Source organism: Galeopterus variegatus, unplaced genomic scaffold (assembly GCF_000696425.1).
Source record: "Galeopterus variegatus unplaced genomic scaffold, G_variegatus-3.0.2 Scaffold3839, whole genome shotgun sequence".
Taxonomy (NCBI): Eukaryota; Metazoa; Chordata; class Mammalia; order Dermoptera; family Cynocephalidae; genus Galeopterus; species Galeopterus variegatus.
This window is the reverse complement of record NW_007729950.1, coordinates 105,953-129,697: the sequence shown is the minus strand read 5'-3', so window position 1 is coordinate 129,697 and position 23,745 is coordinate 105,953. Positions and strand designations below refer to the sequence as shown.

The 23,745-nt window shown below is 37.8% G+C and overlaps 1 protein-coding gene across 1 annotated transcript in view; it reads right to left on the bottom strand.

Annotated features, from left to right (window-relative positions):
- Window positions 1-13,811, bottom strand: part of AGL (amylo-alpha-1, 6-glucosidase, 4-alpha-glucanotransferase) — an 81,162-nt gene extending 67,351 nt beyond the window's left edge. The window contains exons 1-4 of the mRNA XM_008586130.1: window positions 13,725-13,811; window positions 13,023-13,172; window positions 1,263-1,473; window positions 574-740 (exon numbers count right to left, since the gene is read on the bottom strand). Coding sequence (XP_008584352.1) covers window positions 574-740; window positions 1,263-1,473; window positions 13,023-13,104 — 460 coding nt within the window. The 5' untranslated portion in view covers window positions 13,105-13,172; window positions 13,725-13,811. The remainder of the gene's footprint in view (window positions 1-573; window positions 741-1,262; window positions 1,474-13,022; window positions 13,173-13,724) is intronic.
- Window positions 13,812-23,745: the final 9,934 nt, after the last annotated feature.

The window sequence follows — 23,745 nt, the reverse complement described above, 5'->3', positions numbered from 1 at the left end:
CCATGCAGAAAATAGATCTTACTCAAGTATATCAACACACGTCTTTCTCCTATTTTCAATGTTCCATAGTACTCATATTCTGTTTTAGTTGTTATCAGTGAACTTCTCATTCCTTTATACTACACTCAACTTGAAAGTAGAAAATTAATATTACCCTTTACCTAAGTAAAATACAACTCAAGTTTCATTTTGCTCTTGGTCTGCATGGTAGCACGTGCCTCCCACATGAAAGATGGTTAATCAATGCTTGTTAAATTAAAATTATATGGAATGGTAATACATTTTCCTACATATTTTAATAGTTAACTATTTATTTTTACATGTCAAAGTCTTAGAAATGATAATGATCTCATTTTTTCATAGAGTTCCTTCATTTATCAAGTGGAACCACATAATTTGCCATTTCTGTAGGTTAAAAATGGTCAAGTATCAAAAATCGCACAGGGTCCTATTTATTTATATTACTAAATATATTAAGAAGCAAAATTAAAAGTAGAAACAAAATCTTTGAAAACTGTATCACAGAGGATAATTATATTTACTTTTAAAAAGAAGAAAGAAAGGTGACATTACCTGATTCTTTTGCAACCCTAAGTCTGCTTTCCCATTCATCAAAGGGTCCCAAACACTTAGCTAAAAATGTCTGAAGAGTAACACAGTCCAAGGGTAACACATGATTATCAGCGCCAACATGTAAAATAGGGTCCACAACTATGTAACCTCCACCACTTTTCTCATTTCTAAGGGAAAAAACAAACAATAACTTTTCAATTAATTACAGAAAATAAAATCGTCATCTAGTAGTCTGATTCTAACTGCAATGTTAGTTGTCACACTTAAAAATATATTTACTTCTAAGTATATAAAATCATTTACAAAGTTGCAATAAACTTTACTGGAAAAGCTGGCTTTTGCCCTTCCCCAGTCTCTACCTAATTACATAATATAATGTACGTTACATCCAATGTCTACTAAAATCTATCAGTAATAACAAGGGCACTCAAATAAATAGCATACCATGATCAGTTGCATAAAAAGACTAGGGAATTTAAGCCATTACTTAAAAAAAAAATTGCATAACACTCTGAATCTGTAATGAGCCATACAATTACTTCCTAGAAACCAAAGACCATATTTTATTTGCATCTCAAGAAAGCACTGTAAAAACTGCACTGCCATGGTTCATACAGTAACTTTGTACAAGTTAAATAACTTCCGTTATAGAATAAATTAACTTTTTTTCCAACATACACCTGACTTACCCTTGAAGGAAATAATATTGAAATGACCCAGATTGTTGCAGATAAAGTTTACAGTATTTATCAGAATCATCTTCTTTTTCTGTTGGATTTTCCCAGTCCAGGGAACGAAATTTTTCTCGATTAAATGCTTCTCCAGGAAATGGGTAATTTGTATACACAGTAACTGCTTTTCCCTGTAAAGTTGGGCCTAGTCGGAACTGTAGTTCAAACCCTAAACAAAAAGCACATTTTAATAGACTAATTGCGGGACTTATATTACCATACTAAAAAATTGATATTTTTTTAACAGTATTACAAAAACTGTGATTTTTTTTCAATTATGTTTAAAATAATTCCACATACCTAATGCTGTTTTGGAACTACTTTGTATTCCAGTTCAGCTGAATTTTATATTTTAATTAGTAAACATCACAGAACTGTCTGCTCTATAATGTCCCCTGCTCCTCCCCCTAGATAGTGATTCCTAATGACATGGCTACTTTAAGACATGCAAATTTTTACATGACACCACTTAGCATGATCCCCGCAACCCCACCCACTCCCTACCCCCACCCGTGAATTAACTGCTCAGAGGTGGGCATCTAAGCAGAGACCTTCTCTAGTATTTTTCAAACTACAAGAGAGGAAATGAGTTTGTTTATGTTGTCAGAGTATATGATAGTGTGTAAAACTTGGAAGGTAACATGAGACAACTATCCCACCATACAGAGAAAGCTAGTCTTCAGTGAGAGAAGTCAACCTCCAGAGAGGCAGAATTCAGACTTTTTTGGTAGCTGGCAGGTATAGGGATTCGAACCCTTGACCTTGGTGTGATCAACACCTCACTCTAACCAAGCAGGATAACTGTCAGCTGGTGTTCAGACTTCCAATAGGAGTTTTGAAGGCATGTGAGCTCCTGACTGATGTCTGCTCAAATTTAGTAGTGTGTGTGCTAATGAAGATTTAACAACTGCCTGGGGTGGTAGGAAACCCCGATTTGTAGTTTTCTGACTGCCTGGTAGAAACAATCCCACCATGGACAATTTTAAGCTACCAACATATCATTGAAAGTGGAATTGAGAAGAGATGTGCACGATCAGCCCTTGTGAGCCCTCGTGAACACGTCTAACACACTACTGCCTATATACCTACTCTTTGTCTAGTTATTAAAGCCTTTCTTGGAACCTTGAGAGCCAGTACAGTCACACTTTTGCCAAAGTTAGGTTATTCTCATTAAAATATAACTGAGACTTGTGTACTTTGTTACAAATATTTTACCATAGGAGGAAAAAAAAAATGAACACATTACAGTTATCACTGTACTGTGGAAGAAAAGTTTTGGTTGGTTTAAGGCAGACTTTAAAAATTCTTTATTTTATTATTTTTTTTAAAAGATGACCGGTAAGGGGATCTTAACCCTTGACTTGGTGTTGTCAGCACCACGCTCAGCCAGTGAGCAAACCAGCCATCCCTATATGGGATCCGAACCCATGGCCTTGGTGTTATCAGCACCGCACTCTCCCGAGTGAGCCACAGGCCGGCCCCTAAAAATTCTTTATAATTATTAGAATGTGAAAATTCTGGCTATAGTCAAGTCTGTTAGAATAGGGCATATCAATTTTAAACATGGATATAATTTTCAATTAATGATGGGCAACAATAACTAATGAAGGCAAGAAAATTTAATTTTGCTTAGTATAATCTTTAATGCTGAAGGAAATTTTTGTGAAAAAAGAAACACACTAATCAATTTATTAAACATCCAACAAAGTAATAAAAAATTATGTACTGAGTGCCTACCATGTAACAGGGAACAAAATAAACAATGACTCCTGTCCTTGTGGAGCATGAGTTCTTAAGAGGGAAGGCAGCCATTAAACAATGAATACAACAAATATATAAGAAAAATTAACATGTCAGGAGGGGACAAATGCTCAGGAAGAAAAGGAAAATCAGAGCAATATAAGGGGCAGGGGGAGATGGCAAAGGGTGGTAGAAATTTTAAATAGGATGGTAATTGAGAAGCTGAAGGGCTTGAGAGAAGTGAAATAGTCAGCCACATGTCTATCATGGCTATCTGGGAAAAGCACTGACCACGCAAAGGAAACAGAGAGGACAACGGACCTAGGGTAAAAGCATGCCTGGTAGTTCCAGAAATAACAAGAAGCTCAGTTGCACTGGAATAAGTTGGAATGGAATAAGCTGAGGGAAGAGTAGTAGAATGTGAGGGAAGAAAGGTAACAGGGGAAACCAGATCACACAGAGCCTTGTAGGCCATTAAGGATTTTGGCTTCTCTGACTGAAATGAGGAGCCAGTGAACAGTTTAGAGTAGATGAGTGACATGATCTGATTTATGCATTAAAAATATCACTGGAAAAAAAATGAGAAGAAACCACTCTGGAGATGCCTGCTTCTCGCATGATGGAGTAAGTGGTACTGGACCTGCCCTCTGCTGAAAAACCAGAATATATGAAACAACTGTTGTCAGAAGTAGGCAATGAAGGACTGTGATCACTGAGAGAGGGTCATCCCTAGAACTCTTTAGCTTTCAGAGTAAGTCCTTCTGGACTGTGGCACAGGGCACAGGAACAGTGGTCTCACTGAGTTGAGGAGACAGATCAGAGTCTGAGAAGATTGAAGAGACTTCAATTTTCAGGGCAGAGTATGGCAGAGAAGAGAGCTATGCAAAGAAGGAGCTCCAGAAATTTACCTAGGGTCATCTTGAGCCTGCCTGTATACTAAGCTGTACACGAGTAGGATTCAACTCCACGAGGCCAAGCAAAGAACAACTACTGGGAGTTGTAAAGTGAACAATTCCCAGAACTCACATAGTTCTGGGAGCCATTTGATTTCTGACCAGCCAGAGTGAAGAGACGTTGTTGAATCCCTGGAGTATTCAGTAGAGAACCCAGAAGAGTCATGCCCTAAGCAGCAGGGCTAAAGTAGGCCTAGAGTAAAAACTATTACAAACCTATCCCATCAAAGCTTAAAAACAAGACTCAGGGCCGGCCCCGTGGCGCACTCGGGAGAGTGCAGCGCTGGGAGCGCAGCAAAGCTCCCGCTGCCAGTTCGGATCCTATATAGTTATCCCATCAAAGCTTAAAAACAAGACTCAGGGCCGGCCCCGTGGCGCACTCGGGAGAGTGCGGCGCTGGGAGCGCAGCGAAGCTCCCGCTGCCAGTTCGGATCCTATATAGTACTGGCCAGTGCGCTCACTGGCTGAGCGCGGTGCGGGCGACACCACACCAAGGGTTGTGATCCCCTTACCGGTCACAAAAAAGACAAAAAAAAACAAGACTCAAAGGGATTAAGCTGATCCACAGATAATATGAATGGCTGCTAATATAAAACTCACAGCTCCTGTAAAGCAAGACCACAAAATTCAGAGGTGTAACAACAGAATATTCACAATGTCTAGCAACCAGTAAAAAAATACTAAACAGGAGGTAAGGCCATTGACCATATGGATATCTGGGGAAGAGCATTCCACATAGAGGGAGCAGAAGATGTAAACGACCTAAGACTTGCTTCTTGCAAAGATGGATTAAGAGGGATTGGATTTATCCTCCTCCCTGAAAGAAACAAATAAAAAACCAGACAAAATATACAAAACAATGGTTTTCAAGACTCTGGACATCAGGGAACAAAGGACAGTGATCCCTGAGAGATAGAAAACAAGGTCATCTTTACAACTGCCCTGCCTAATACGTTGAGAGAGTTTCCAAGTTAAGCCACAGGGAAGAGGAACCCAGGCAGAGCCTGGCCAACTGCCTGAGCTGAGGAGAGAGAGCGAAGAGTCTACAGAGATCAAGGCAGAGATCAAGAATAAATCTGCCAGTTTGCAGATGAAAATTGTATTCGTCTGTTTCTGTGTTGCTATAATGGAATACCTGAAACTAGGCAATTTATAAAGAGGTTTATTTAGCTCATGAGTCTGGGACAACTGCACTTGGTGTGGGTCTTGGGGTGCTTCTGTTCATGGCAGAAAATGTCAGGCAACTGACAGGTATGAGATCACATGGCAACCTCTTGCCATGTGAGGAAGCAAGAGAGAGAGAGGAAGGGGAGGTGCCAGGGTCCTTTAAACAACCAGCTCTCATGGGAACTAGTAGAGTAAGAAGTCACTCACTAACCCCCTGCCCTGGGAGGGCATTAATCTATTCATGAGAGATCTGCCCTCACGACACAAACAACTCCCAACACTGCCACATTGGGGATCAGACTTGAACATGAACTTGTGGTGGGGGGCAGCATATCCAAATGACACGAAGGGTAGTGAGTGGGGAGAAGAAAGCTTCAAAGAGAGACAACTCTTGAAGAGATCTACAGAAGGCTGTAGATCTACAGAAGGCTTCCTTTAAGTATTCAGTAGAGTACTGAAAAGTGCATGTCTGTGAGGAAAATAACTAAGACTGGGAATAGTGCTTGTTCTCACAAAACAGACTAGCAAAAACTCCTAATTCATGAAGTATTTGGTAGAATATCCAAAAGTGTTTTGCCCCAGTAGTGGGGAATAAGCCCTAAACAAGGCATAGTTCTAGACTAAGCTTAAAAATCATAAAAGTAAGACCCAAAAGGATTAAACTACTTCTAATTCTTCCAAGTAACTAAACTTCATTCCAGAACAAAGACCAAGAAAATGTATAAGAATTCAAAAATGCCCAGCACTGAACAAGGTAAAATTCGCAATGTCTGTTATATGAACAAAGAAACAGGAAAACACAACCATAATGATGAGAATAATCAATCAATAAAAATTGACCGAGGAATGACACAGATGATAGGATTAGCAGATAAGAATATCAAATAGTTACCATATCTGTTTTCCACGTGTTCAAAAAGTAGACACATGCAAATAATAATAATAATAAAAAGATCCAAATCAAACTTGTAGAGATAAAAACTATAATCTCTGAGATGAAAACTGCACAGAATGGAATTAATAGGTGGAGACATGGCAGAAAAAAATACAGATTTTGAAGACATAGCAATAGAAACTATGCAAAATAAAGAGAAAAAAGAATCTATAATATTGAAAAGAGCCTCAATGTGACCTGTGGGACAATTCAAGTGGCCTAACACACAGGTAATTAGGGTTCTCAAAGGAGAGAGAAGAAATGAGAATAAAAAATTATATGAAGAAATAATGGGTGAAAAATTTTCCAAATTTGATGGGAACAACAAACCTACAGATTCAAGGAGTTCAACAAATCCCCCAAACAAGAAACATGAAGAAAATTAGATCAAGGAACATAAAAATCAATTGCTCAAAACCACTGACAAAGAGAATATCATACAAGTAGCCAGAGGAAAAAGAGACACAGTATGTACAGAGAATCAAAGATAAGAATGACAGCAGACTTCTCATGGGAAACAACACCTGCAAGAAGACAGTGGAGCGACATCTTTAAAAGCACTGAAAGATTAAACTTTCAGCCTAGAACTCTACACTTGGTGATAAATATTTCTCAAAAAATAAAGGTTATGAGAGCCAGGTTTTTCAGTGTCAGAGAAAGATGTTACAAATAAGCTGTTGTGCTAGATACAAATCAGAGAAAACAGTATATATTGCTGTTTGTTTATACATTAAAAAAGCCTCAGTTTAGTTCAAGGCAAATCCTGAAACTGGGACTATGTAGATATTTTCCAATCATAGCTAAAATTGCTCTTTGGTGGAAGTAAACACCTCACAGTGAGGTCTGACAGGCTAATATTCTGTACCACAATATTAACTATTGGTTAAGATATTCTCTGTGAATAAAAGATTTCAGTGACAGACATGAAGAGAATGCTGGACTCTTCCAATTTACTCTAATCCAATTAAATACTTCTATAATTGCCAAGAGAAATATGAATGGTCTGCTTTGCATATGAATAACATGAGGAAATGAAATTTATAAGCATTCCTGGAAAAAGTTACTATCTAGTGATAAATACTGTTAACCATATGCCTGGATTGAACCAAAATATGGTTATAAATTTATTCATAGTAAATGGCTTTAGCAAGTGAGAAACAAATCATCCAAATAGTCATTAAGTAACTACATGAAAATCTGGAGACTCACTTTTTACTTCTCCTACTATACAGTAAAACTATGAATTTTTTTCCCAAGCAACTACATACACAAGTTTTTTTATAAAACAATTTGGCATTAATATATCAAGAGTTTTTATATTTTTTGACCTAATAATTCTACATAGATATATATTTTTCAGGAAACAGTGTAATAAACATAGATTATATATAAAGATATTCACCACAGCCTCATTTGTTATAATTAAATAAACTGACAATCACCTAAGTATCTAATGATTGGAAATGAATGAATAAATTATGGTAAATCTGCAAGCTGGAATACTGTAAAGCCATTAAAAATGACATCATCAAAAGATATTTAATAGCATTTAATAAGCACTTTTAACTTATTCTATTTTGTTACACTTTATGCATCTATGTAGATGTTTAGAAAAAAGTATGGAAAAAAGTATGGCTGAATCATGGCAGTAAGCAAGGAGGCAGAATATACATATGATAATACTGCTATTAAGTAGGGGAAAATAAGAAGGTTACAAAATTGTCTGATAGCATAATCTCAATTTTTTTGAAAGAAAAAAGCATAGAAAAAAGGCGTGTTTATACATTTCTATAAGTTTATAATTAGGGAAAATCATTTTAAAATTAGAGCTACAATTACAAAGGGATAGACTGAGAAAAAACTGCACAAAGAATTAAAATATAAAATAAAATATTCAGTGACTACGAGAATCACAAATATCTACATCTTTGGAAGAATGATAAATTTATCATCGGGGAAATGCTGTCGTTTTGAACAAGTACAAATATCAGAGACATGTGGGAGTATTTAAACAACCTGTCCCCTGTTAAGTTTATACAAACATTGTTTTTATAATTACACAAGGATTCAGAGAACTTGTAGCACAAAGGTTAAAACTCATTCAAAATCTCTAAAACAGTATTTGGATCAGTGATCTACCTTCAGAAAAAAAAAAGACAAGAATTCCCAAAATATAAATATTTATTTATATAATGTACATGTCTGATGTTCTATTAGATTGTGTAAATTACAAAACACAAATATAAACTTAAAGGGATAAGACGTGAATGGAATAATATTTTAAATAATTATTAATGAATGAAAAAATCTTTTATCTCTCACTAAAAATTAGCATTGATAATATCTGTCAGTGAAAGCAATGTAATTAAATAAATTATTTTTACAAGTCTTGGTTTAATATTTTGTGATAAACTGATTCAGAGACTCAAAGTTCTGTATATTTTGATTCTTGGTTTTAATGGCCTCAGAGATGCAAAAATTACCATACAAAGATACCCAAATACAAATGAAAGTAGTTCTTGGTGGCTATGTTTATTAAACTTTGATATTGATTTTTAATCCCATTCATAAATTATGTAAAGATTTTTGCTGAGATGTGGCTAGCAAATTTATATTTTCTCTGACATCCAGCAATTGTTTTTGCAAGCTAATCAGAAATGTTCTATATTTATATATTAAACAGATGATTTGAAAACCAACTGAAACCCTTTATTTGGAAGATTTTAAACGGATTAGAAAAATACGTTTTCAACTTTTTAAAGCCTGAAGATATTTGTTTATATGGGTAAAATCATACAATGAACAAAGCATTTCTAAAAATACATATTCAAAATGCTTTCATATAGCTAGGGTCGGCAAACTATAACCAGCCCAATACCTGTTTCTGTAAATAAAATTTTATTGGAACGTAGCCACACCCACTCATTTATGTATTGCCTATGGCTGCTTTTGGACTACAATGGCAGAGATGAGTAGCTGTGACAGAGTGTGTATGGCTTGCAAAGTTAGAAAGATTTGCTATCTGAACTTTATAGGAAAAAAAGTGCCAAACTCTGCTCCATAGCATCAATTTTGTTCAAAAAAGCAGTGAACTTTTTCAATCATGTTTACCTCAAAGGGTCAAATGAGTGTTTTTATTTTTTCTGAAAATATTTTCTAAGTATCATATATCAAAGGCCATTTGTCATTCCTGAAAGGGACAAATCTCAAAGAGCAAATCTCAAACACTTTCTAACTCAAAGTTAGAAAACTAAGTTTAATAGCTTCTGTGAGGTAAAAAAGATGTTGTGGTGACTCTATCTCTCATTACAAAGTATTATAAAGACTATTCTTTAAGATAATATAACCTGTATATTTACTTAACCTGGCTTAGGAAAAAGTGTAATTCACGGCAACATACTGCAAACAAACAAGTAAGGGTGTGACTGTTAACCCCTTCTACACCTGTAACCTCCACTCTTTCCTCAGAATATGTCTTTTTTGTTTATAACTCATCTGACATACAAACACAGCATCAGTGTTTGTTAATTCACAGATTAGCAAAATTGGACTACTTTTAAAAAACTAAAATAGGTAGAAAGAAGGAAAGAAAGATCCTATATTTTCTTTCTATATCTTAATACACAGATCAGTGCATACCCCAGAGGTACACAGCCACTCTAATCCACATCATTGAAACTAACATTTTTACATACAGTAGATAAAACATCAGAATACCTACCGCATGTCAGATTCTATAATTAATCACTCAGTTTGCTAAAATTAGCTTAGGTCATTGCAGTACATGGTGTGGCTATCCTATTCCTCATACTAACACTAGGAATACTTGACTCGAATAGCCAAATCCCTCTTGCAGGCAACTAGCAAGGTAAGTGGTTAAACTATCAGTGTGAAGTAAAATTTTCTATCTTCTTCCCTCCATTCAATTTATAGAAACTCAAGCTCCTAATCAAGAAATCTTTATACATAAATATTTTCTTTAAAAAATAGTAAAAATTCCAAGTTTGACCAACCTATATAAAAGATGGAAGACTCCCAGGTTTGGTGAATACCAAGTTTGTTCATTATTCTGACACTAAATGAGATAGGGAATACACTAAACAAGACAGGAAATACAGAAAGAGGCTATGATTTGGTTAGAAAAGATAATTATTTAGTTTTATACTTGTTGAACTAGAAGAATCTGTAGAGAAATCAGACTTGAAAATCAGGAAGAATCCTTTCTTAGGAAAAAATAGAAAAAAAAAAATCAAGAAGGGTTTGGTGACCAATTGAATACGAAAGAACTAAAAACTGCCAGTTTTTTTCCCACATTTAGTTGGGCACCAAGTCCTATGAATTTTAAAATGTCTCATATTCTCTCCCCTCTTTTTCAACTCTGATGTCGTTTAACCCTTATCTTTAACCAGATGTGTTTTTTAATAGCCTTCTCAACCATTTCTTGTATCCAATGTCGCTTCTGTTCATCCTTCACATTACAAATCTTCTTGTATAATAATATACTCACATCATTACTGCAGAAAAAATGTGACATATTACCATTTATAGCAGTTAGATGAATTTACTGGCTTTAACTAGAATCTCACAGTCAACCACTGATTCTTATTACATAAAAACGTTTATAGTTCCCTCTTCAAATAGCTTAGCTGAATTAACAATTTTTGCTAGTTTTAACTGGAGTTTTAGTAATCAATTAGCAAGTATTTATTAACTGTTGTATACTGCACTAGGTTAGTAAGACTGTCTCTATCCTCACATATCTTAAACTCTAGTTCAACACCGTAAGACTAACAAGCTTTTAGACACTACTTCATTGTTCGGCACTTAATTGTTCTATGGTCACTGTAATCAGAAATCAAAGAAAGGAGATAGCAAAAAACTAAGGAAGGACTTCAAAGAGGAGGTGGAATTTTAGCTGAAAGTTGAAAGGTAGGCAACACACAAAATGACAGTAAAAGGGATTTTAATAGATACAGGGGAATCTGAGTGGAACGTAAGGTCAGGCTTGAGAAAAACCTCTAGGAAGAGAATTAACAGGAATGAATGGGAGAACTATAAAGATGTAAGACATTAATGATGAGGAACAATGAGATACAATCTTGACTAGGGAAGGTGGAGTCCCATTACAGAATGTCTTAAAAGCTCGGCAAAAGTGTTTAAATTTGACTTTTTAGATACCAATTAATAAAAAGGGAAGAGACTGCATATGATTATTCTGGCATCTATATTTGGGCATGTGAAGAGAGAGAGAGAGAGAGACAAACAAGCAGAGATATTTGGAAAGAAGTTATAGAGCTTAAAGAGAGATTGCAGTTAAAATGGCGCATAAAATATATATATATATATATATATATATATAAGGTTTCTAGCCTGGGAAACTATGAAAATGGAGACAGCACTAAAATAAACAGAGAAGCAGGGAAATAAATACAGTTTGGAAACTGGGAGAGGATGGTTTTGGACATGTTGGACTTAAGCATATCCAAGAGGAGCTATCCTAAGGCTATTCTATAGCATAATATCAAGACAAAGCCAAGATCCAGGCGGGAACTAGATAGGTAGAGAGATATCTATTTAGGGCTTTATCACTATAAAGCCATATATTACTAATTTTGAGCCTCAAAACCCAGGAGGGTAGATGAGCAGAAATTACTACCTTCCTTTCACAAATAAATTAATGTTCAGAATTAATTTAACTTGCCCAAAGTCAAATAGCTTGCTAGAGGCAGAGCAAGGAAAATTCTGGTTCCTTACCCTTGTCACTATATTCGAAAGCTTCCAAGAAGAAAGAAAAGCTCAAAGCCCTTCTTTCAAAAGGAGTCATCAGCACAGAGGCAACATTATGACCATGAGAACACAGAATTGTTTGAGGGAAGGAGAACAGAAAAAGAAAGGATTCCTAGCAGATACCCACAACTAATTAAAATGTGGAAGGAAGAGAGCCCAGTAAGAGACCAGTAAGTTGACAGGAAAACTCAAGAGAGTAGGGGAAAAAAAAAAAAAAGACAGAAAAGTGCAGAGTCAGTAAAGCCAAAAATGGAGTAAGTACTCGGTGATCTTAAATGCCAAACAAAGTTGAAAGATGAGCATTTGGCACGGAGGTAACACATTTAACGACTGAAATTTTTTCAAAAATTTAACTCTTAACTCAGGGAAATAAAAAAAATTCCTCCAAAATGTTTATGACTATCAACATCCATTTGGTACACCAATGAGGGGGACTGTATTTTTTCTTCATGTATTAAACATCTTTTTCACAAGTTATCCTCACATAGTGTGAGATGTTTTTCGATGCTGAAAAATTACAAAGTCTAAGAAAACAGATCATCTATAATCAGTCTTATAGAAATATAATTTGATCCTTTAAGTCACAGCTAAAATGTATTTCAACATAACCTGATCAGTTATTTCATTTGGCAAGAAAATATTTTCAGCTTTTACCATCTCCATATTTGAAAGGCTTTTGATAAATGTAAAAGATAGTTTACTTTTTGCTGTAATTTATTTTACTCATTAAGTTTCTGTAAGGGAAAAGAGTGAGAACTATAAAAAAGCAAAAGTACAGATATACTGAAAGCAAAGTTACATATGAAGTAATTTACCAAGTCTTAATAATAAATGCTGTTAAAAATAATAATAAATAGTCTTCAAATCATATATGCAACTTACATGGGAGTTAGTATTCAAAGAAAACTGAACTATTTTATCCTGTCCTAACATGACAACTATAAAATATTCTTAACTAAAATCAACCCTCATTAGTGATATTTGTAGAACACAGCACTGTCTTTGCACAAATCAAGTTTTAAAAGATTTTTGGAAATTATATACATCTTAAAATTTTGAAAAAATGTAATACGACCGACAATGAATTAAATATTTAAAAGACACAAAAACGAACTAATCAAACAACTTGCTACTGACCTTGTTCAAGTCTGAAGAGGGTCTTTTCCAGCTTTTCCATTTCGTTCAGAAGTAAAATTCGAATCTGTTTACTGTGTTCCATTTTGGCTTCTGGAGGATTTGAAATCTTTCAGAAGAATTAAAAGAACTCCAAAGTCGAATGAGTTACCCCTAAGAAACAAAAAGGAATTAAGACATAGAAAACAACTATTACCTTAAACTCTCCAGAGCTGACAGCGGCACTTACATGTTCTAAATGTTTTAACCCTAGCTGAGCAAGATGAATCTTAGAAATAAGATCCGAAAAAGCAAACTAATAGTTGTTTCCCCCTTCGAGCACAGTAAGACCGAAGTAAAAGTACTGTATTATAGATGATTGCAATTAAAAAACAAAACAAAACAAAAAACCTAAAGCATTCTCAGAGAACACTAATACATGTTAGAAAGCCTGGAGTTCGGGACAAATTCGCTGCTCCAGGCCAAGCGACTCTGAAGACTCCAAATGGCACTCGTGCTTACAGGAGATTAGTCTGCTCAAAGATAACAGGTGGGAGATCTCCCCATTCCCAAATTCGGGTCGGAAGCCACCAATGGGGAGATGAGAACAGAGGGGAGCAGCTGTCGCCCCCGGAATAGCTGCCGCAGACATCGGATGTACAGAAAGAGAGCTATAGATAGAAAGAATGCCCTGCCCAAGAGGCCAGCGGCATCCCGAGCACTTACGCCGAGCGAGTTATACGTGCGGCTTCTGGGACATTGCAGGACCCGCGACACGGGCGTTAGAGTCCAGTCGGGGGGAGGGGACGGGAAGGAAAGCAAAAGGGGAAAGGCGGGCTGCCCAACCGCAAACAGAAGCCGCAGCCCCAGGAGGGCCGGGCGCCGTGAAGGACAACGGGAGGGCGACGGCGGGCGGCACAGGGCCGAGGCGGCTGGGGGGGGCGGGGAGGGTGCAGGGAGCTTCCCACCGCTCCGCCTCCCGCGGGCCCCCGAGGCCACCCCCGACTGCACCCGGCCGTGCGCGCGCTCGCCTACTTCCGGGAGCCTCCAGACCCGCTGGCCCCGACCGCTAGTCTCGCGAGAGCGTGGCGGCCGCGGAGTCTCCGGGCGCAGCCCCAAGCCGCTCTTTCTGCTCACCTCAAGGAAGGTGCGGAGCCCGCCCCGCGCGCCTCCTTCAACAGCCTGCGAGCTGGACTGAGATGCACAGCGGGATCTTTTTGTGGGAAGGGCTGAACGGTGGGGTCGAGCGATCTGGCTTCTGATGCCTTTTCTACTACTATGTGTTTTGTTTCTTTGTTTTGATTTTTGTACTTAGTCTAAATTCTCTTAGCTGTGATTTCCCCGAGTCTAAAGTAAGAGGCCTGGCTACAGCCTCTGACATTCTATCCAACATGAGTCCAGCATCTCCAGTTCTGACAGGGCACATTTTGAGTGCAGACACAGAACTAGGCAGGTGAAGTGTAGCCAGTCTACAGACAGACAATCGAGAGTGCAAATACCACGGGTATTCACAACGTCCAGTTGTGCCCAATGTGTAGGTGGATAGACCCGAAGATCGTCTGAGATTAAGCTGCACGTATTTTAGGCCACAAATTCAGGACTCATTGCAGATGCCTAGGGAAAAGGGAAAACCCACCATTCATGGCTTTTCGAGGGCATCTAATGCTCATGAGAAAACTGACAACAGATTTGGGTTGCTAGCTGAGAAGACTGTTGCTTTGTTGTGGAATTACTGTACGTCCAAGAAGAATAATGGGGGGAAAACCTGAAATATTTGTTTCAGTAGATTTCTGAGAATGGCTAGTTGTAAGTGGCCCACAACTGTGTTTGGAAACCCACAGCTCATTTATGAGCACCTTCTATTGGCCGGGCACAGAGGTGCTGGGAATGCAGCAATAAAACGGTCACTGCCCTCATGGAAAGCCTACATTTTATTGGTGGGAGATAGATAAACAAATATAAAGTACATAGGGTAATAAAAGATTTTAAGAAATAAAGCAAGGAAGGGGGAAGTGTGAAGGACTCAAGAGAGGGAAGTTTTCAATGCTAAATACAAAGGTCAGCAAAGTGATGTCAAGCTGAGAGAAAGAAGGAAAAGGGTGTCCAGAGTATAGGATTACATGCAGAAATAAAGAAGTGCAAAGGCCATGAGGTAGGAGCATACCTGGCAGATTAAACAAGGCCACTGTAGCTGAGTGAAGAACAGAGAGGTAAGAAATTGGGACAGACAGCGTGGGATGGTTGGCCAGATCTTGTAAGGCTTTGTAGGCCATTGCAAGGACTTGGGCTTTTACTGTGGGAAAAAGAGCCGTTGGAGGATTTTGAATAGAGGAGTGATGTAATCTTATTGACTTTAAAAAAAAAGGATCACTGCAACTTTAGGGAGAATAGCTGAATGTACTGTAAGGTGTATCAAGAAGGAAGCAAGGAGACCAGTTAGAAAGCTATTTCAATTATCCAAGCAAGAGAAAGTGACTTACTTGTGTGTTTATCTTGGAGAAAAGAGACAGCAGTGAAAGTAGTGAGAAATTGTTGAATTCTGGATCTATTCTGAAGATAGAACCTTCAAGATTTGTTGGTGGAGAGAAAAAACTCAAGGATGATTCCAAAGATTTTAGCCTGAGCAATCAGAACAGCATTTACAATTTTCAAGTAGCCACATTAAAAAAGTAAAAAGAAACAGGGGAAATTAATCTTAGTAATATATTTTATTGAACTCAATATATGTAAGACATTATTTCAACATGTAATCAATATAAAAAGTTATTGTGATATTTTACATTCTTTTTTTTTGTACTAAGTCTTCAAAATCTGGTGTGTATCTTATACGTCCAGCATGTTTCAATTTCAATAGCTATTTTTAAGTGCTTAGTAGCTTCCTGGGGCTAGTGGCTACCATATGGACAGTGCAGAAGAAGTTGCTACTCACTGAGGAAAGAAGAAAAAGGAAAGGAGCAGTATTGGAGGGTGAAAATCAGGAGTTTGTTTTGTAAACATGCTAAATTTCAGATGACTGTTAACCATCCTAGTGGACATATTCACTTATCATTTGTAGCCCTGGTCTCTAAAGTAGTGTTTTTTCAAATTATTGGTCATAACCCATTGGAGTGTTGTAAAATCAATGTATTAGCTGCAACCAGCAATTTTTAAAAAACAGAATAGAAAAGATATGAACTCATTACATCCAATAAAAGTATTTCACAAAACTTTTGTTTCTATTACTTATATTTTGATGGACTGAGTCATGTATTCCTACTAGGAGTCATGGTTAAAAACTAGATTAAAAGCAACTGCCCTAGAATGCCTGCTGTGTTAAATCGTGTGATTATGAAATGGTGCCTGGATTTGAATCCCGGCTCTGCCTCTAACTAGCTGTGAAGCTTTGGAAGGTACTCAACCTCTGTGTTTTGGTTTTTCCAGCTGTGAACTGGGGATGAAAATAGTACCTACTATTAATTAAATGAAGGCTTGGAACTGTGCTTAATACATACTAACTACTGGTGTAAGTACAAATATTAGCAGAGTGGGACTCTCACCATGTTGTGAAACACAAAACCTGTTTGTCTTCAGGTTCTCCCTTTCCCTACTCCTTCCACTTTCAATCTCTTCTATGGCCGGCCTTCCTGTTGATCGCTGTTCTCTAGAGCTCCAAAATTAGCTTTTCCTACAGTTCTTCCTCCAGCAAAACTCTCACTTTAGTACTCAATGTTTTAGCTAGGTGGAAGTTGTAAAACAGATTAATGAAATGAATTCCTTAGAAGTGAATTATTCTTTCACAAATACTTGAATGCTAAAAGATGATTTGTCAATCCAAATGGTCTGAATTTTGGAGATTTCATATTGTCAAAGAAAGTGAAGAATGTTAAGTAATGGAAACGTTATGATTTAATATGATGTGCCTCTAAGATTAATTTTATAAGCCACATAGTGTCCTTTTTGTTTTTTCCTTTTTGTCTTTTTTCGTGACCGGCAACAGATCGCAACCCTCAGTGTCGCGCCCGTACCGGACCGGGACCGGCAATGGGATCGCAACCCTCGGTGTTGCGACTGCACCTCACACAGCCAGTGAGCGGCTGGTCTGTATGTGGGATCCGAACCCTTGGCGGGAGTGCCGCCAAGCGGCGCACTGTAGCAGTGCACCACCAGGCCGGCCCCCATAGTGTCCTTTTTAAAAAGAAAAGTCTGGGCCGGTCCAGTGGCACACTCGGTAGAGTGCGGCGCTTGGGAGCACGGCGGCACTCCCGCCGAGGGTTCGGATCCCATGTAGAGACCGGTCCGCTCACTGGTTGAGCCCGGTGCGGGCGCGAAACCGAGGGTTGCGATCCCGTTACTGGTCATGAAAAAAGACAAAAAGGAAAAAAAATAAATAAATAAATAAAAAGAAAAGTCAAACTCATGTGCTATTTGTGAAGTTCTAGGAATGACAATCGATCTGTTGCCGGTCACGAAAAAAGACAAAAAGGAAAAAAAAAAAAAGAAAATTTGTTGAGAAGTATATAGAGAGAGGTAAAGATAGTTGTATTTCTATTGAAAACAAAACAAAACAAAACTTGGGCTCTTGGAGCTTGCATAGGAAAAGTCACAAAAAAATTCCTAAGCATTGATATAACAAATTAGCTAAAAACAGTGTATGGAATGCTTGGAAACCATGACAGGAGGAAATTCAAGAGAGTTTTTTAATGGTGATCTTTTCTGTTTTCTTAGGGTATATCTTTTAAAATGTTTTTTGGTTCCAAATTTAAAACAAAGTAATTTTACCCTTGCAATAAATTTAACTTCCTGTTAAAATTGTGGGCTCCAGAGTTCCATAAAGTAGGGTTTATGGTTGGCAGTCTGATTGGGGAGAAACGACCGTTCCCGGGGATTGGTCAGCTTGAAGCTGATTTTCTATATTTGTCAAGTTATTTCAGCTGTATATGGCAGAAAAAATAAAACAATAGGGGCTTAAAAAAGAGAAGTTTATCTCTCTCACACATAAAAGTCTAGAGGTAAGCAGTTCAAAGCTGGTGTAGCAGCTCTATAAAGTCATCAGGAAGCCAGACTCCTTCCAGCTCATAGCTTCCTCCCTGTTATTGTGTGGACCTTATTTTCACTGTACAATAAGGCTGCCACAGCTCCAGTTGTCACACTCGAGTTCAGGCAGAAGGATGAAGAGGAAAGGAAATGTGAACCTCCTTCCCTTATGGAGAATTTTTGGAAATACCATACAGCATTTCTGCTTGTATCTCGTTAACCAAAACTTAGTCACAAGGTACACAGAAATGTAACCTTTATAAAGGCAGCAAGGATACTAGCTAAAACCTGGGTTTTGTTATTAAGGAAAGGGAGAATGGATTTTGGCAGACATCTAGTAGTCTCAGCCACAGTTTGCATGGTACATTATTGTAAATTTTAATTGTTATCAAAGTGATACAGTTTGCAACAGGAAAGTGGAAGGCTCTAGGAGAAGTGTCTCCAAGAAAGAAAAGGAACTGATTATTTAATGTGCTTGACCACATTGAGAGGTGTTTCAGAAACACCTCACAGCTTTTTGTTGGAAAGCTTGGGAGTGAATCAATGATTGGCACAGAAAATTAAGCAAGCAAACACGCTAAAAACAGAAAAGAAAGGTTCTGTTGGAGAACGCAGCTTTAGATCCGTCAGCCAAACGAGCTTGCTAAAACTGAACTCTAGAACTGAGCCAACTTACCCTCCTGCTTACAGAGGGACTGCGGAAATCATGCTCGCTCCTCAAAGGAAGGAGGACAGAGGTGAGCCAACCTCACACAATTATTCTTCCCAAGTTTACCAACCTCTGCCTCTCCAGGAACAGAGTGAGTTAAAGTGCAAAGAGAAACCAGGATGTTGTTTAGGGAATCTCACACTTCAAAGAAAACAGAAGTAGGGAAAGGCATCTTCCTCAGAAATTATGCAAGTCATTTAGCCTCTTTATTCTCCTAATCCCTCAGCTGTTATTTATTTTCTAAGGTTTGCAAAAATAAAATGTATGAAAATTAATACATGCCCCATAAATAGTTAATAACAGCTAATATTTAATGAGCATCTAAGAGGTGCAAGGCACTGTTCTAAGCCTATTACATGTGCTAGTTCAATTCTCAAAATAAACACTATTATTATCCATTTAAAGATCAGGAAACTGAGTCCCCCAAACTAAGTAACTTATTTAACAGCACACAGTGAGCAGGTGGACGAATGTGACTTCAAATGCATTTTCAGTGATTCTGTTCAGTAAACCCTATATCCGAAGGCATTGACGTTATTTCCATGACCTGGTAATCAACAAAGGTTTTATAAATTAAACTGGAATGTTGTTGACTTTATATATGACTGTGTCAACAGTGAGTTTGTTTTCTTCCTTCTAGGGATATTCTGGTTAATCTAACATTCAATCATCTGAAGACATCTCCTTCAGGAAATCTTTGCCTGCCGTGCCCTCCTTCCCATGGTCTAGGTTAGGTGATCCATTAAGCTTACTTGTTATATGATATGTTGTATCATGTTGTATAAAAACTGCCTTTTAAATTTTCTCCCTTTCCCACTAAAGTCCTTGAGACAGAGACACTGTTCTCTGTGTCTGGATGGCAGATTTATGAAATTATTTACACTGCTTAGATATAGTAAGATATTAGATATCTTAGATATACTATTTTATTCTAAAAAACAGCTCTAATTTCCTTTAAAATTCCCCAACAGTCATGAGAAAACAAAAATAATTTTAGTCTAATCTGTTTTAAAACTAATTCTGATCAAGTTATTTAAATTTCATTAACTCTGTTTCTTTGAAATAATTGTTCTATTGTTTTGATGTCCCTTCCTCTCCCTACTTCTTTCTGAGATGGTGTCTGGTGCATGCAGCCGGGTCTCACATGAACTGGTTGCACTGGGGGAGTTGAATGCTGTGACCTGGAACTGGTCATTGTGCAGGGGCTGGCATCACCTGAAATATATGTCTGGTTCTATTCCTAGTTATCCTGCTGGCATAAGCTACTGATGTCTGTAGCTGATAACTTCCTGATTATTCCATCTTGGCTTGGTCAGAATCTAAAGACATCTCCCCTTTGCCCCCTTGAGTTCCTACTTTCACTGCTGAGTATCTGAAGTGTTCTCCTCCTGGTATAAGACCCAAGACATCACTTCATAAACTTTTGCTGTAGTTACCTCTGCCATGATGGATCCGTGAAATGTGTGCTGGGGATGAAACCAGGTCCTGTTTGTAACTGATCTCCTTGTTTTACCCTCTTAACCATGCCGAGACCCCCCCTTTATGGACCTAGCATGGCACTCTGCACCCAGAGTTCAGAACATGGAGCAGAACAAAAGACCTTCTATGCATTCAACAAATACTGCACCTGTTGTGTGCTGGGCAGTGTTTTATGCACTGAGGGTACATTAATAAATAGAACAGACAAAAATCCTTACCCACATGGAGTTTATAGTCCAGTAATCCCCTCAAACTATCTTCTTGCTTCTGTCAAGATGCATCAGACTGTTTCTTTCATCTCCTCTTTTAAGGTTTTCTCATCTTCACAAGCTCTCAAGCCCTCTCTCAAGGGAATGGGTTTCCCTTCCTTCCTATCAGGAACTAGTCCATTAGACACAGCCCCTAATATGTTAAATGACTGTATTAGCCAGTTTCTATCACTTATAACAAAGTACCTGGAACTGGGTGATTTACAAGAAAATGAAATTTATTGCTTACAGTTTCAGAGGCTGGGAAGTCCAAAGTCCAGGGAACACATCTGGTGAGGTTCATCCTTAGTGGTGGTTTTACAGGAATTCAGTGATCTCACATGGCAGAAAATGGCAGAGCAGAGACAGAGGTAGCTTCTCATGTGCTCTCCTTTGCTTAATGACCACCATTATTAATCCATTCACTATGGCATGGTCCTACAATTTAGTCACCTCTTCAGGGTCTCACCTTTCGATCACCATAATAGGATTTCCCATCCGCTTAAGAGTCACAGTGGAGATCAAGCTACTAATACATAAAACTTGGGGGACACAATCCATATCAATGAGAGATGAAAGAACTGAGAAATTTTTCTCTCTCTCAAAAATGCTTATAGTCTTGCCGCGAAATCCTATTTTGAATGTCAGATGTTTAATATTAATCTTCTTTCTCTTTGCATTCATTCTACAAACAATCCTAGTCTCCTCCTGAGGCAGATAGGTGTCTTAGGCCAAATGGGGAAAAGTCTTGTATGTTGCAAAGACAAATGAGTAAGGCACATTAATATCTTTAGAAGTATTATCCCTATTACACTGGGGTCTCTCTTACCTGGTGCAATGCCTGGCACTTATAGGGATTCAATAAATGCCTATAAGAACAAATGAAAGATGGATGTGAATGAATTGTATTATAATCTATACTTTTGTTTCTGGTTTGATAAATAATTTACTTAGGCTAACTTTTTGACATCTTAAATTTTTTTCCTTGTATTTCTTTTTTCCCTCTTGTGTCAGTAGTTGAATATCTTCCAAAACTAACACACTCAGTTAAAAGCTTCCAAAATAAACACAATGAGCTACACTGAAATTTTTTTCAATTTTTTCTTATTGTTGTAAAATACACATGATGTAAAATTTACCATCTTATCCACTTTTAGGTGTACATTTTAAATTCACATTGTTGTGCAACCATCACCACCTCTCTTCAGAACTCTCTTCATCTTGAAAAACTGAAACTACACTTATTAAACAGTAACTTCTCATTTCTCCCTCTCCCAGACCCCTGCGACCACTATTCTACTTTTTGTCTCTATGATTTTGATACTCTATTAGGTACTGATGCTGAAGGAAGGGTCTGAGGGCCAACAGTAAGCTTCACCACCCTGTCCTCTTACTAGGTTCTTGACTCTGCCACAGGAAAGAATTCAAGAGCAGAGTCACAGTAGAAAGTGAGAACGGATTTAATTTAACAGGTAAGAAATACAGGTTTCACAGAGAGAGTGTGGCATGCTCCAAAGACTGGGCAGGGCTCACACTAAGTTTAATATAAAAGTAAGAAATACACGCTTAAAGTTCAGTACAAAGTGAAGGTTGGCGCAAGAGAGCAGCTACTTGCTAAAAGTAAGTTTGATACAAAAAGAAAGGAATACACACACCGTAGGCAGAGTTCAAGCTGGCTTTAGGAGAGTGAGCAATAGCCCCACCTTCTGCTGGGATTTGGGTTTTATAGTTTCACTGGCTAATAAATATTCAATTAAGTGGCTGGTTCCCAGTTATGTAACATAGTCTTGCATCTGCTAAGTTGGTCTCCTTTTCGGAGCATGTTCATTGGTCAAATCCCATCACATGTACCAGACATACAAGAACATTCTGTGCTCTTTAGCACCCCTAGTGGAAGGTCATTCAGCTACTGGGTTATATAACCCTTCTCTACTGAGCATGCTCAGCCACTGGATTTACATAAGCCAGTCCCCTGAGTTCTCAATTTCCTTGTGTGGGTGCTGAAAATAGGCCTAACTAGCAACAGTAACTTTCCTCTAGGGGAGAGCCTAGAGGAGGGGACTTAAACTCTGGGGAATGGCTTGTAACCCAGAGGCATGTCCTGTAACCCAAGTCCAGGGAAACTAAGCAACTCCTATCTCAGTACCTCATATAAGTAGAATCATATAATATATTTTTTCTGACTGGCTTATTTCACTTAGCATAGTGTCCTCAAAATTCATCCATGTTGTAGCATATGTCAGAATTTCCTTCCTTTTTCAGGCTGAATAATATTCCACTGTATGTGTATACCACATTTTGATTAGGCATTTTTCCATTGATGGGCACTTGGGTTGCTTCCATGTTTTAGCTATTTTGAATAATGCTACTATGAACATGAGTGTACAATGATCTCTTTGGGATGCTGCTTTCAATTTTTTTCAGCATACACCCAGAAGTAGAATTGCTGAATCACATGTAATTCTATTTTTAATTCTTTGAGGAACTGCCATACTGTTTTTCACAATGGCTGTACAATTTTACATTCCCACCAACAGTGCACAAGGACTCCAATTTCTCTACATCCTCACCAACACTTGCTATTTACCCTTTTGGTTTGTTTTGGTTTTGATAGTAGCTATCTTAATGGTTGTGAGGTGGTATCCCATTGTGGTTTTGATTTGCACTTCCCTGATGATTAGTGATGTTGGGCATCTTTTCGTGTGCTTATTGGTTATATGTGTTATTTTCTTTGGGAAGATATCTATTCAAGTACTTTACCCATTTTTGAATTGGGCTGTTTTGCTTTTTGTTGTTGATTTTCAACTCTCTGTGTATTCTGATATTAAACCCTTATCAAATAAATGGTTTGCAGATATTTTCTCCTATTCTGTGGGTTGCTTTTTTCACTCTGTTGATAGTGTCCTTTGATGAACAAAGTTTCTAATTTTGATGAAGTCCAATTTATCAATTATTTTTTGTAGCTTATACCTTTGGTGTCATACCCCCCCAAAATCATTGCTAAATCCTATGTCATGAAGATTTTGCCCTATCTTTTCTCCTAAGAATTTTATAGTGTTAGCTCTTATGTTTAGCTTTTCAATCTATTTTGAATTAATTTTTGTATATAGTGTTAAGTAAGGGCCTAACTTCATTTTTTTTGTATGTGGATATCCAGTTTTCCCAGAAGTGTTTGTTGAAAAGACTGCCCTTTCCACACTCAATGGTCTTGGTACTGTTGTTAAAAAACATTTGACCTCCGGTTCCCGCTCACTGGCTGAGCGAGGCGCGGGAGCAACACCGAGGGTTGCGATCCCGT